At 37.4% G+C, this 15002-nt stretch overlaps 1 protein-coding gene across 1 annotated transcript; it reads left to right on the plus strand.

Moving 5' to 3' along the window:
• The first annotated feature begins 347 nt into the window (after window positions 1–347).
• nop53 (NOP53 ribosome biogenesis factor) lies at window positions 348–9748 on the plus strand. Its single transcript, XM_020917497.2, has 12 exons — window positions 348–590; window positions 1934–2010; window positions 2135–2237; window positions 2354–2544; window positions 3828–3883; window positions 3972–4067; window positions 5268–5369; window positions 5462–5635; window positions 6901–7076; window positions 7540–7606; window positions 8460–8536; window positions 9521–9748. Exons 1-12 carry the CDS (start codon window positions 385–387, stop codon window positions 9579–9581), a joined length of 1386 nt encoding a protein of 461 aa, XP_020773156.1. The 5' UTR covers window positions 348–384; the 3' UTR covers window positions 9582–9748.
• Window positions 9749–15002: the final 5254 nt, after the last annotated feature.

Here is a 15002-nt window from a genome sequence, read left to right on the forward strand (position 1 = left end):
TTTATCAAAGCAATGCAAAATACACTAAATCACCCCCATGAAATGCTCAAATTAGAACGTCAAAAAGACACTACATCCCAGAAATACAAATTGATTTTTTTTTCTGTTTATATTAAAATATGAATAAAATACAAATGAAGTGAAAGTATGTGCCTTTTGTTTTTTTGAAGAACATTTATATATAGTTGGACGTATAAAGAGATCATCAATTCAAACCGGCAATGCTTTGAAAATGCAATCCTATAATAAAACCATGCTATTTTTTTATTTAATTATAAATACATTGTTTGTGCATTTACCCGCTGTGACCAGTAGGTGACGCCAGACGAACACATGCGGCAGTAGTTTGAAGAGGAAGAAGCGTGTTTTTCTCTCGGATCCACGATGGCGGCGGCCAGAAAACCAAAACGTGTGGCTGCTTCACAACCTGGATTTCTCACTTTAAAATCATCGACAAACCCCACAGGCTTGTACAGCAGCAAGAGAAAACGCGTTAACAAAAATAAGAAAAAGAACTGGAACAAGCACAGTGATATTAACGATGTAGAGGACTTTTTGGAAGACATAAGGCACCAGGAGAGGACCACCGGGTGAGTGAGCGTGAAGATTGTGTGCTCCAGATTGAAATAAAGGGACATTTCTTATATTTACAATTACATTATCATACTGTTTTAAGATATTCTGACTACGTTGGATTTTCATTAGATTGTAACGGCATTATTACGGCATAATTTTATCATAAAGGCCTATTTTCCATGTCAACCAACGTGATCATGTCTAGGATGACCAGAATTTCAAAATAAAAAACTGGGATATCTCCGGTTTTTTGGTGGTTGGTTATAATAAAATTGAGAATCGTAATTAAGGAAAATAGTTTTGCAGAAACCATTCATGACTCACATGCGAGTCAGTATAGTCACGTTTTATTTGTGTTTTGGTAGTTTTTAAGCAGATTTTTTTGTATTTTACCTTAACAAATTGCAATTTATGCCTCTCTTTAGTGTTGGCAGAGATCAAATTGGTCAAAAATAGGGACACCTGGGACATTTCTTGTATAAAATCGGGACAAGTCAATGGTTTTGGATAAATCTGCTGGGACAGGGGACACAGGGCTCAAAACTGGGATTGTCTGAGTAAATGGGGACGTCTGGTCACCCTAGTCATGCCTAGACTAGTTCCATATGCACTGTTTAATGCCAATTTTAGATCTGAAACGCAAAACAAGCCAAAATAAAGTCTATCCAAGTAGTCCATCACTTGTTATAATATGTCCTTGGCATCATTGCTGAAGCATATTAAGATTTCAATTAAATCCAATGCTGATTACCAGCCCAATGGGTGCAACAGTGGCCAAATGGATTGCTCTGTCGCCTCATAATATAAAGATTCAGGGTTCGATTCCCACACAGGGCAGGACTCAAATAAAGTGTCCAGTGATGATCCCATCCTTGCGCTCCCAGTATTTCCATTACGGGAATGTGAAGATCAACAAGAGGAGCTCAGGAGGCTGTTGTGTGAACGGCATCCTGGGATCTGAGGATACAATAATATTACTGCAATAATCACATCTGTTAGGGCCGTGTAATTTCAATTAATACTTATTCAGTTACAAAAAAATTAGAATCGAAAGAACATTCAATTTGTTCAGAGTGATATGTTTTCATTCTGCCACTCAAATCCTGAAGTAAAACCGCTATTTTAATCTACATTTTAATAAAAGTGTCACTAAACATTAACTGATAAAGTATTTTCGGTTTATACTTTCTCTTCCGGTAGATGTTGAAAGTACATACTATGAGAGAAATTAGGGTGATTACAATTTTTTTCTGTATATTGAGCACTCCAACCCCATGTGTGTTGCACTGTAGTGATTTTCTGCCATACTGGTATAATGAAACGTCATTAAGAAGTTTTGATCTGACTATTTTCACAGTGGTCTGCTCGCTGAGAAGTCAGATGACACCTTGTTTTTTGTGGACCTCGGACAACCAAAGAAAACAGAAGAGAAAGGTAAATATGTGAATGATCATCTGAAATATATATTGTTTAACAGTGGCTACTCACTATTATCTAAGATCCTTTGTTTAAGCATATCAAGGAATGTTATATATATTTTTCCTTTTAATTTGTGAAGCACCAGAGCCTGAAGTAGGAAAGAAAAGGAAAGGCAAATCTTCACGTCCACTGAGAATAGATCTAATCCTGCAACATGACTCCCTCGTCCCACCACCAAAAGAGTAAGTGGCTTTTAAATACATTCTACCAACTTCATTACACTTTTATGTGCTGATCAACATTACAGTAAGCAATATAAGCACAATGTTGACCACAGATTTTTTTTTGTTAACGATAGTGTCTTGGCCTACCAACAACCCAATGCTAAAAAGCTCCGGCGCAGTGCCCAGTTAGCAGCCAAAGGAGTGGCTCCACGAAGACAGAAGCTGCTCCTGAACAGACGAAGTGCAGCGCCAACGAGCAAAAAGGCAGTAACAGAGGCCAACAACAACCCCAACAGAGACTACTACGACCTATGGGAGCAAGAGAGTATGTTCAATTCTGATTTCAGTTTTCAATTTGAGGTCAAAATATCTTATTGTATCACTTATTAAATTTCCTATTTGGTTATCTATGGGCCTCTTGGTGCCTGATAGGGCTGCAAGTATTAATTAATGAATCGAGACTAGTCAATAATAAAATTGTAGTTAAATGTTGATAATCAGAATCTTTTTCTGGACTATACAGATTCTACAATGCATAGAAAATACCTGTTTTTTATAACAGAGATGGTGTAATTATTAAAACAAAAATAATAATAATAAACAGCTTCTCATTTTCTAGAATCTATATCTGTATCTAAAAGCCTTCATTCACCATATTCTAACCTTAAAAATCTTAATAATTTATTTAAAAATTCTTAATGTGCAATAGAAATAATCATTTCACTAGTTGACGAATCACAAAATGAATCACTGACTTGTTGATTACTAAAATAATTGTTAGTTCCAGCCATGGTGTCTAGCATCTCTGCTTTCAAGATCTTTCTATCTCACTTGTACTTGTCCAAACCACTGTCTTGCTGTCAAAACTTTCATATAACCACCCCTATGGTGACTGAGCTTTAAACCATGTTACAATACCAATACCTACCTACAAAATACCTGGAGTTGTGTTTTGTTTCATTCACACATGCTTGAATAACCCTTCATTATTAGTCTGTTTACATCTCCAAAGCACAGAATGTTCTGTTCCACCTTGTGATGTCCTGGAGGGGTACTTTGTGGGTTTACAGCTACTTTTTTACCTATAGTTCAGTAGAGATTGGTAATTCCATGTTTGTAATTATCCAAACGATGACTGAATATGCAAGGTTTGTGTGTTAAACATTTGGGAATGAAATAACACCCAACTCCAGGTATGGTTTGATGAGGAAACATTATAATCTAGATCAGTAAATAGTACAATATGAAAAAGGACATGAAATTTAAAAATTAGTGATGCGTTTTCTCTGACATTTCTCTCACTCCTATGTGAGACCACAATTCTGTGAAATATAGGAGGGCTGCAGTCCAGGTTATTGACGTATTCTGAGGAGATTCATAGTTTAAAATAACTTCAAAGCAGCCTGACGTGGATGCATCAAAGCCCCATGAGTTTTCTTTTCTAAATTGGTCAATACAGAGCTATTTGTGTGTTATCAAAAAGAACAGAGGATCCAGAATTAGCCCTGACTTTTTATGTTTCTAATCTTTAATCTATTTGGCATCTGCTTTTTCTTATTGCCTTTTTTGTCAAATCACTGTTTAATGCGCCATTTAATTTGAATCCAGCCAAAGATACTGCAGACCCGTGGTATCTCCAACAAACTAAAAAGATGCGAGTAAAGGTAAGTATTTGAATGACTTATGTTATACATTATTTTCTAAAGGTAATTTTTTGATGAGTTAATGTTATCAACGCTTTTATTTTGTTAGCGTCCGGAGAAGCTGAATGCAAAGCCCTCTGTGCTTCCTGCTGTGGAGGTCATTGCTCCTGGAGGATCTTATAACCCTGACTTCTTTGCACATCAGGTGAGTCTGATAGTCCATCTGAAATGGTTTAAATGCACCTAGGAAGCTCCTTTCCTTATTCAGGGTAGCTGCGGGGTCTTAAATGTCTTAAAAAGGTCTTACATTTCATGTTTCTAAATTAAGGCCTTAAAAAGTTTTAAATTATGTTATCCAAGTCTTATTTTTTTTCCACAAAGGTCTTAAATTTCAATAGCCTATTTTTTAGTATACTCAACCTGACTGCAGTACAATGTTAAACGGAGGGATGTAAAAAAAAAAAAAACAGCAACGTGAATGAACGTGTAATTTGTAGTATGCACAAACAATACTTTGGTTTCTGGCGCCGGCGGCAATGAGTAAACAATCAGTAGAGTGCAGGAAGACGTTGGATGGATCATGGGGAAGTGTAGGTTTAATCCACAGTGGCTCTTAGATTCTAGATATAGTACCATAGTTGGTTGGTCAGAATGGTTAGAATCGGATCTGGTGTTTTTCGCCTGCATAATGAGTACGATGTTAGTCTTAATTTTCATGCAAGTGGTCTTAAAAGGGTCTTTAAAAAGTCTTACATTTGGCGTAGTCACACCTATGGATACCTTGTTATTGACCCGGATGTGTGTCATCATTATCTATGACTAGGACCATTCAGATTGATCAGAAAAGTTAGAAAGGAGTAAGGAAAGGAGACATTATGCTTCCTTTCATAGCTCCAAGAAGCTCAAGAGGTTCCGAACTAGCTGTAAGGAGCTAAAAGGCATCCCATAACCTACTACGCAAATCAAACCGAACGTTTCCAAATACTCATTTACAAGTTCTACACTGCTACAGATTATAAATTAAAATCTCCTGCAATAATAAACTAACTACTATAGAGCAGGCATTACAGTATATGACCACCTGTGACCTGCTTATAATGCCACTCATACAATTTAAGTGAAGTATTTTGCCTTTTTAGTACTACAGTGGGACCTGCCTGTATTATTGTCATATCCCTTGTGGACAAAAACTATTACTGCAGTCCAACATCCTAATAGCACTGAGCCACAGCACTTAAATCAATAATTTTAAATTAAATATTTATTTTATAGTCACTGGTGCCTTTTTCTGGTTGACTTTTTATGAGAATGAGTCTGTGTGTGTGTGCAAGTGTTCTGTTCCAAAAATGTAACCATGCATTATGTTTGACTTTATTTTGACATACATGTTTTTCTCTAAATCCAGTCATTACTACAAGAGGCCCATGAAATAGAAGTTGTAAAACAGAAGGAAGAGCAGAAAATTGAACGGCAACTGGCGTACAACAAAGAAGACGCTGCTACTGAGGTTTGTGACGCCAGTTAACCCTTTGATTCCTTCTGCCAATCTACTCTTTAAAAGGATGATCATATTGGTTTAACTTTATTTGGACCCCACAGGAGACGACGTTTCATGAGCAGGTGCAGGGCCTGGTGGAGGATGAGGACGATGATGAAGATTTGGCCTCAGACGTCGATGAAGAGGAGGAGGACGAGGGGGCGGTCGGAGCCATTGCGGTCGCTCAGAAGAAAACTGAGAGGCAGAGGAAGAGAGAGAGGGCGGAGAAAGTCAAGGTACAGTTTTAATTTACTGATGCTGATGGCGATGATCCTGAAGACCACCTTAACTGTAGTGCTGGGACTTTCGGCTTCTTTATGGGATCTGAATATGTTGGGTTAGTTCATGTCAAAGAGCAGAAGGCAATGTGAGAACTCATGTCATCTACAAACTGATCACAGAGAAAAATAACCAAGGCTTTGATTTGTTTAAAATGATTCAAAGTGAGAGTGGGAGTGTGTTGACCCTTTGAAATAATGCACTATCGAAATGAAACGCTGTGCTACAATAATAATGTAATTTGTTTTTCTTTTTTTGTGCACAGAGCTCTCTATTGTTGCCTACTCTGTTACTGTGCTGATTGTTGTGTTGGTTCAGAATGAATCAATATAAAATGCATAATACTAGAAAGAACAACATTTAGTTCTTCAACCTTCACCGCTAATTTCTCTTATTGATGTAAATGATTTATTATATTAAACATAATGGGATTTTTGCTTTACAGATTAACATGCTTCGTTGCTATGGCTGTGAATATATGGACTAAACAACCAACATTTTCCTTACATACCTGCCAAGCTTAAAATAGCTCTTTAAATGAGTTTTGGCAAGTTTTGTGAAACTTATTTGTAATATGATAAAATGTGACAATGTTCACAATAGGGGCGTGCAAAAATATTGAAATATCGATATATTGTATCGTTTAATGTGATGATACAGTATCGATATCGGGGACTGCTCTATCGATACATCGCCAAGATTATTTTTTGGTATATTTTACAAAATTATTTTGTTACAGAGCTACAGTTTTGTTGCTTGTTTGGATGAGGAAACTCGTTTATGCAACACATTTGACATTTTCACAGTTTTCAGTGATTAAAATGTATATTGTATGTATTAACTTTGCACAAGAAGTGGTTTAACAAAGACTTTTAGTATCACATCCATCATTTAGCCATTATTCTTTATTGAACCATATCGAATCTATTTGAAGTATAACGTATTGAACCGAAAGTGCACTGTATCGAGATATGTATCGTATCGTGGCCTATGTATCGAGGTAGGTATCGTATCCCTAATCCACAACTTTGGTCAACTCTAGAAATGCAAAATACAGTTGAAAAATGGCAGGCATTTCAGTGTTCAAAGTTCATGTTCCTTTATTTAATAAATTCTAAGATTTTTCCTTTTTTGCTGTCACTTAATATTTTAACACCACATTCAAGCGAAAGTTAAGGTTGCAGTCTTCATCTTTGCCTCTCTTCTCACTGTCTCATCACAGGAGCAGCGGCGGTTAGCTGAGAAACAGGAAGTGGAGAAGAAGCAGCAGCTCTTCCAACTCCGAACGATAAAAACCTCCATCAAAAAACAAGACCAGAAAACAAAGGAAAAACAGACCAAACGCAAAGCAAAACAAGAGGCCCAGAAAGCACAGCCTAGACGCCTCGGGCGACTCAAGTAAGTACACACAAGATCTGCCAGTGTACGTGTTACACTATCACTATCACCAATATTTCACATTTAATATTATAGAAGCGGCTACAGTAGTCCTCTTTAGTCTAATAATGGGCATAGAATTAACAGAATTGATTCTTGGGAGCTTTAAACTGTGTTAGAATGCTGTTACCTTCTCAAAAACCACCATTGTGTTTAGGGAGTAGAGCTGGGCAATATGATTTTTTTCCATATTTTTTTCACTTCACTTTTCATCTTATTTTTTTTATATCCGAGTATATCAAAGTGTTTTAATGTTAAAAAGTGACAGCCAGCCCATAGATTTAACTAAATACACTGATGTGATAGTCTTATTGAAGTTATCTGATTTATGTTGAGTTAAAATGTTTTCTAAGACAGTTGCTTATTTTAGCTGTAAATCATTGTGTCTTTTAAATTATTATGCTATTATTCTTTCATTACACAGATTCCAGCCACAGGACATGGAGGTCCAGTTGAGTGATGAGTTGGCCGATTCCCTTCGACGACTCAAGGTAAGTTTAAAGCACATAATTATGATGGGTTTTCTTGTTTTTCTTATTAATTATTATTGGTTTGGTGGGATAGTTCCTTTGGTAAATATTTATCACAGTTTTTATAGTTAAGCGGCAAAACGTTTAAAAGAAAAGAACAAAAATACAGGAAGTAGTGGAATATCTCTACCTATGTCCTCAACACCCAAAAATCTATCCAAAATGCAGGAACAGTTTACTCAAGCATTCTGATGGCTGTTTGTTTCTTTATTTAACAAAATAAAGGCATTGTAATCAAGTATTGTGTAATTTAGGCATGTTTTGGACCTTGTTTATATTATAGCTGTTAGGTAAAAGTTATTGAATTACCTCTACGTAAAATATTGATTGCCTGTGTCCAGCCTGGAAGTTAAATTATTAACTAAACCAAAACTAGACACTATTTTTAGTAAAATCTTAAATAGGATGACAGTGAACGATTGGTGAAATAAGTAGTAACATGTCAAAATGTTTAAAACAAAGTCTATTGTTTCATTTGACCTCTGAGGACTGAGGGCATTGACTATATCTATAATGAGTTTGGATCTTTTGTTTAATCTTGTGCCGGCTGCATTGTCTTACTCTAAGCTCTATCCCTCTAATGCTTCTGCGACCCACTTTCCCAAAAGAATCCTCATAGTTGTACTTTATCTAATTGGCCGTGGAAAATTCTCCTTTTAAAGAGCTTATCTTCTGCAATTACGCCTAATACCTTAACCACCCTTTGTAATAAGAATAGGATTTTGTAATTTAGGTGGGAATTGTGCATTGAATTAACGCTGAGTGACATTGTCTGGACATGTCTTTTTTAAAACGCAATTGCACCTTTTTGCAGCCAGAGGGCAGCGTGCTCAAGGACCGCTTCAAGAGTCTCCAGAAGAGAAACCTGATTGAACCAAGAGAAAGAGCCAAGTAAGGACCCCAGTCACTATTATGTAACCTGTCACCAAGGCTTAACAGTGAGCACACCGATCAGGCGTAGCATTATGACCAGTGACAGGTGAAGTCAATCAATGGCACAGATTAGGCGGCTAGTGTTCAGCCTGTTCTCACAGACAAACCAAAACAAATGCGCAAAGGTTAAGATTTAAAGCAGACCCACTATGCCAAGTCCACCTTTTTAAAACTTTTAATCATGTTGTAGTTGTTTCTTCTCCCTATTTACTCATCAGAAGTTGTATTTGGAGTGATTTTTGTATGTTTGAGCAGTCATTAATTTATTTTCAAGATGCCATATTGCTAATTAATCCCCAGTTCACCACTACTGGCATACACCCGCTGCTCTGTACTTAGCTTTAAAATGCTATGTTTTTTTCTTGATCGATGATGCACACAATAGTCTGCAATGTCATGTTGTCATAGTCTTGTTTCAGTACCTACTGTATTAATAATATAATTTTAGATCAGTCACCATAAATCTTTATTATGCTATATCTTGAACGTGAAATACAATTACAATAATTTGTTTGTGGGGAAGCTGCCTTCTAAACTGAACTTTTTATATTGCTTTAAACTATTATTTTTCTTCAGTACCATTATTTTATTGTATTTTATTGTATTGTATTTGTATTTATTTTATTTATTTATTTATTTGCACTCTTAAGTCAAAACCTGAAAGGCGAAGACACGTGAGCAGATAAACGAACACGCTGTGGCTCTGACTCAGAGCTTTCACCTAAACAAGAGAGTGGTGCACAACACTCTTCTACTGCCACAACACTGGCTCTAGATCTGACAACTAAAATGCACTTGCCTTATCGAGATCGATCTAAGATTAGATCACGATCTATCAATCTTTCGATTTTTGTCACAGCACTATTCAGTTGTATCTAAATAGGGCTGACCAGTTTAGTTTACTTCTACTTAGTACTTACCACTTCTTTTCCTGTTTTGTAGGTTCAAGAGGAGACATAAAGTCAAGTATGTGGAGAAGAGGGCTTTTAGAGAAATCAGCTAAAGATGGACAGCTTTTAACCATCAAATGCAACCCAATGGAGCTGTGTATATATGTACTGAAGACCTTTTGACCCTTGGAAACCACAACTGCCTTCAAGTTAACACAAAGATGGCGCTGGAAAAAACATGTTAATTGTAGGTGATAAATAATTAAACATGGTCCGTTCATTTCTTGTATTTGTGGGTTTTCTGTGCTAAAGGTCACTATGTCATGTCTTACACAGTTGGGGCTTAGGGTCGGCACTATGATGAGAGAATTCACACTAAAATAATAGTATTGAATTGATCAGGATTAAATAAGTCGGACATTTCTTAACAAAAGCTACTGCACTCTGGCTGTAGTTCCTCAGTCCTTCCTCTGATCCAGCACGTTGAGGATTCAAGTCTCAAGACCAGCTGGTCCTTAATCTTTCCGATCTACATGTTCACTCTGACCAAATATATTTACCTATTAAATTACACACTGTGGCATTAAACCTTGCTATCTCCATGGAGATAAGACAGAAGTTCTTCCTAGGCCAAGTTGCCGGTCAGTTTTGTGAAAAGGTGACCCTATTTAAGAGTAAGAATGCATGTGTTTTCCCAGGTATTTTTGAGCAATAAAAACACCTGTAGTGAAATTAACACGAAGTCAAATGAATGCCATAATCTGGGACATTTCAGAAAACAAGCAGGTGGCACAGAAGTTCCAAAGAAGTTCCAAAATGTGATATGTGCAGCAATATTAAATGAGATAACAATAAAAGTGTTTAATTATATTGTACATTCTATAGATATAAAGGGGATAACTTGTGAACCTAAATGTGTCTAGATGTGGCATGCCAAAGCTAAACTCATTTGGACCAATTACAAACTTGATTTGTTTTATAAATACTGCAGTTGAATCAGCTCTGAATTTTTGATCCAATATGGCCGACTCCCTGTTCATGATAATGCAGTGCAACACTTCAACTTTTGGCTTGTCTCATTGTTCTATATCACTGCTTCGAATTATTATTTTTTTGCCTGCACCAAACCACTTCGCGGAACTGTCGGGTCGGGTCGCTTCAGGGATTGTCGCGATGCACATTTTTTCCAGGCCAGCTGATTTGATACCCCCATGTGAGACTTTTTGTCAACGTTCAGGGGTCAAAAATGCAATCGTTTTGTCAGAAAACAAAAACAAACCAAACCAAAAAAAACACAAAAAACACAAGAACAATAACCAATGAGCTGCTTGTGCTGATCCAGAATACAGAGAGATATTCTGGACTGCCAGGCAACTGTATCAGGTGCTCCTCAGAGAATAAAAGTCTAAAAATAGAGTACAGTCGTGAGCCAAAAAAGTACAATTTTTCCATAATTGAATCAGCAGTTGTTTGAGAGATGAATGAAAAGCCTGCACAAAGAGGACAGATGGACTAGTGGAAGTTGGCATGTGATAATTGATTCCAACCCGCTGACTTAAAACCATAATTGCCTTGGGTGCCCTGGTGTGAACAGGGACACACACACACACATACACGCACACTTGTACACACATTCGCTGTGCTGGGGTTTCCTGGCCTTTTGCCCAACCAAATCTTCTTATGGTAATCACAGTGAAAATGTAATCTTTTACCTCTCGACTGTCTCGACCCCTCCTCGCCGGCCAGACTTTAAATGAGCTAATCGCCCATTCACCTCACCTCGCTCTCTGCGGCGCACCAACACTTCAGCAGCTTATTAACATTTTCTCTCCAATGACTTCATGATCATTTCACCTATAGGTAGTCAAAAATAAATTCACTTTCTTTACAATTTGTTTCTGACAAATTGAACCTTGCCGTAAGAGGCCTCCGGTCAGTGAATGTTGTGATTACAGCAAGTTTGGATAAAAGAAATGGGCTTTGTCATGAAGGGCATCAAAACAAAAGCTTCATCAATATGCAAATAACTACACACATTGGAAATATAAAGAAAAAATAAAGGAAAGTAGCCTATACAATGACTTACAATGTGAGACTAACTCTGCTCTGTCTGAAGCTCGTACTCAAGTTAGACTTCGATTTGATCTTTATTTTTACACAATCGGACCATGAAGAACTGATTTCACTGGAACTGCAATACTAACTTGCCATTTTGTACTTTTCTTGAGTTTTCAGACAATCCTAAAATGTTTTGACAGTGTTTGCTAATGTGTTCATTGTGTCTCCATGGTAACATTCCACCATAGAGATACATGCAGAACACCCCCAGTGTGTACTCACTGCAAAAAAATCACATCAAAGGGACAGCTCGTGATGTTGATGTAGTGGATATTTTTAACATAACCTAAATTTCTTGACCATTAGGCCACATCTATCTTTGTCCCAGAAATCAACATCAACTTCAAACTCAAATACTGGTCTTTCTGATAAAGAATGGAATTTTGGATTTCGGATTCTACGTCTATAGTAGGATGTGTCCCCAGTAGAGCTGAACGATTTTAAGAAAAAAAAAATGAATTGTGATTTTTCTGGCAGATATTGCAATTTCAATTTCATCCACGATTTTTTTCAAATCAAGTTTTAGTGCACATGAACATTTGCAAACATCACAGAAACTTACATCAAACCAGAGTCCTGCACCGATGATTTGATGCTGGACAGTTAATTTGCATAAACTATAAGCACTGAAAAGATAGTTTGTTCCTTGTCGGACTAAAGGACACGACTTAATGGAATATGAGAGTTCTTTTTGTGACACAGGATGTGCTGATGATGATGAGTCTGTTCTGTGCTTCTGTTGCATTGGAGATGGTTCATGTTAAATTTTACACGAACGCCAGGTTTAAATCTTCGCCTTTTAGTGTTGTGGTGGTAAATTACTTTGTGGCGTATAGATCTTGATGTAGACCCATAAATCAAAAACAACGGTGAGAAGGCGATGGTGGCAGTGTGCGTTGAGTCGACACAGAACTATACTTCGCCCTTAAAATTGGGCCCAAAATCGTGTTGTTGGAGATCGCGAGTTTCGGTCCAAAATGATAGAGCGTTCAGCCCTAGTCCTCAGTATAGTTTAGTCCTGATGTAGACTTGGTTTGGTCCTATTTTAGTCCATTTATAAGTTAATAGTTTTTAACGTAATAGGATGTAATTTTCATACACAGAATAATACCTTCTTTATCTTAGCATTAGGTCTTCTATTCATTATGATAAAGCTCTAAATCATAGTAAAACTGTTTAGAAAAGCTCAAATGTTGTCTTTTTAATGTGATTTTTGGCTGTATACACGCTCAAATGAATGTTTAGTTTCGATATTAGTTTTAGTATTGATTAGTATCAGATTTTTTTATACTTCTGACAGCCCCAACTTGCAAAAAGGTACCCATATTAAACAGACTCCACTCAACAATTGTAATACTTTGAGTTCATATCATTGATTCTTTGGACTGGTATCTCTCCAAAGGCTTTAGGGAGCAGCTCTGTTAAATTGGTCTCATGGGGAAGTGCCAGCGGGCGGAGGATTGAGGCCAAGTCCTTTTTTATTTTTTGCTTTTCTCCTCATTTTGCCTTTCTCTCTTCACGTGTGCCACTCGGAGCTGCCAGATTGTGTTGGCACAGGCCGGGAGAGGATTACCGTGTGTGTATTTGTGATTATGTACAATCGCTCATTACTGTCACGAGAATAGAGCAGCGCTTCTCAAAGTGGGGCATAGGGGGCACTATTGGGGCACTGGTGGGGTGTGTGTTAGGGGTCATGAAGAGTATATTTTTGGGTTTGAATGGAGCTGGTTGATTTCTGGGTTAATCTTCACACAATTAATTTTCATTGAATCTGAGTTGGACATGGTTTTGTCCTGGTTTGACAAAATGTGTATTGTTTTATTCCTGCTTTTAAAAGTCCTATATTCCACAAAATTTACTCTTGTGAGCATTTAAACCTTGTTATAATGTTGACACCTCATCTAAACGATACCCAGAGTCATATTTTGTTTGATTCACATTTGAGTAACCTTTTATTATAAGTTTGTCTACATCTTCAAAGCTCCAAATGCTCTGTTCTACCTTGTGATTTCATGTAGTGTAATGGTTTTCAAGTTAACAGCTATGTTTTACTAGCCAATCTGGCGCCACCTAGTGCCTCTGCTCAATTTAATTTCTCTCCAGCGACTAGGTCAGGAATCAGAATACACTAGACGGTTCGCAAGAACCTCGGAAGTGCGATTCCGGGCACCAGCCAATCAGCAAAGAGCCATACATTCTGTGTTGGCAACGATTCCCGAGATCGAGGATTTAAAGCCGGAACAAAGAGAATGTTTGGTGAATTTTATCAAGGAGAAAGACTTTATTGCCCTTCTTCCTACGGGATTTGAGAAAAGTATAATATACCAGTTAGCCCCGTTAGCGATGCATTCCATACATCACGACCAAATAGCAGCGATTGGTTAAATAAAAAAGTACCTGCCTACCATCGAGTGAACTAAACCTAATGCTGCAAGGTCAGACGGTTTCCATGAAGTGAAACCGGCTGATGAATCAGGCTACCTAGTTTTACCTTTAGTTAAGTAGAGATTTAGTTCAAATGATTCTGCTGAAGATGTATAGAGTGTAAAACACAATGGGCCACTTCCTGTATTACCACATGACATCACAAGGTGGAACAGATCACCAGTTTGAGAGGAGAAATCTGCCTAAATATGCAAGATTTGAGTGTTAAACGTGTGAATGAAAAAAAACACAACTCTAGGGATGTTTGTGATGAGAAAACATTATAACATAGATCAGAAAACAGCATAATATGGGCCCTTTAACCCTGATAGCCTATAGTTTTAGTTGGGTTAGTTAAGCATAAGTGCTGATTCAGTCTTGTTCTAGACCTCAGTTAAGTCCCTGGTCAGATCTCTTGTAGTCCTGATTTTTAGCACTGTAGGAGATTTGTTCAAATGTAGGGTAATAATGCATTAGTTGAATTGTCTATGTCACTTTTCCATACCCACAAAGTCGCTTTACAATTTCATGCATTATTTATTCGCTTGCTCTACTTCTGTACGCAGCCACAGCACTCAAAGAGTACATTCATACATAGGCACGTTGAGTGAAGTGTCTTGCCTAAGGACACAATGACATACACTATTCAGAGCTGGGATCGCACCACTAACCTCAAGGGTAAAAGCTCAAACATCGAGTAGTTTAATCTTAGGTAAATGTGGGTTTAAACACATATTCTACTTTAAAATAACTGAACTATCCAGTACACTAAAGGTGCACTACGTAACTTTTCTGGGGTGATCTTCTAAGGGTGATCTGCTTTACCTGGAATGCTCTTAATTTATCTATCTTTAACATTTACATCTAACCTGTAACAAGGTCTGCATCTCCTCCTCGTTACCATAGATTTATAGAAGTTTAATGCCATACTGGGACATTCCGAACAAAACAATGGCAGCGGGCAGACTCCACCAGAAATGTTACATAGCGCA

The sequence above is a fragment of the Boleophthalmus pectinirostris genome, unplaced genomic scaffold (genome assembly GCF_026225935.1).
Source record: "Boleophthalmus pectinirostris isolate CB_2022bp ecotype Guang Dong unplaced genomic scaffold, ASM2622593v1 HiC_scaffold_9, whole genome shotgun sequence".
Lineage (NCBI taxonomy): Eukaryota > Metazoa > Chordata > Actinopteri > Gobiiformes > Gobiidae > Boleophthalmus > Boleophthalmus pectinirostris.

Bases quoted from the DNA above. Each gene is read 5' to 3' on its own strand.
- nop53 (XM_020917497.2), top strand. From the start codon at position 385: ATGGCGGCGGCCAGAAAACCAAAACGTGTGGCTGCTTCACAACCTGGA. The intron at 2,545-3,827 runs GTATGTTCAATT...ATTTGAATCCAG, and splicing joins CGACCTATGGGAGCAAGAGA to CCAAAGATACTGCAGACCCG. The intron at 5,370-5,461 runs GTTTGTGACGCC...TGGACCCCACAG, and splicing joins AAGAAGACGCTGCTACTGAG to GAGACGACGTTTCATGAGCA.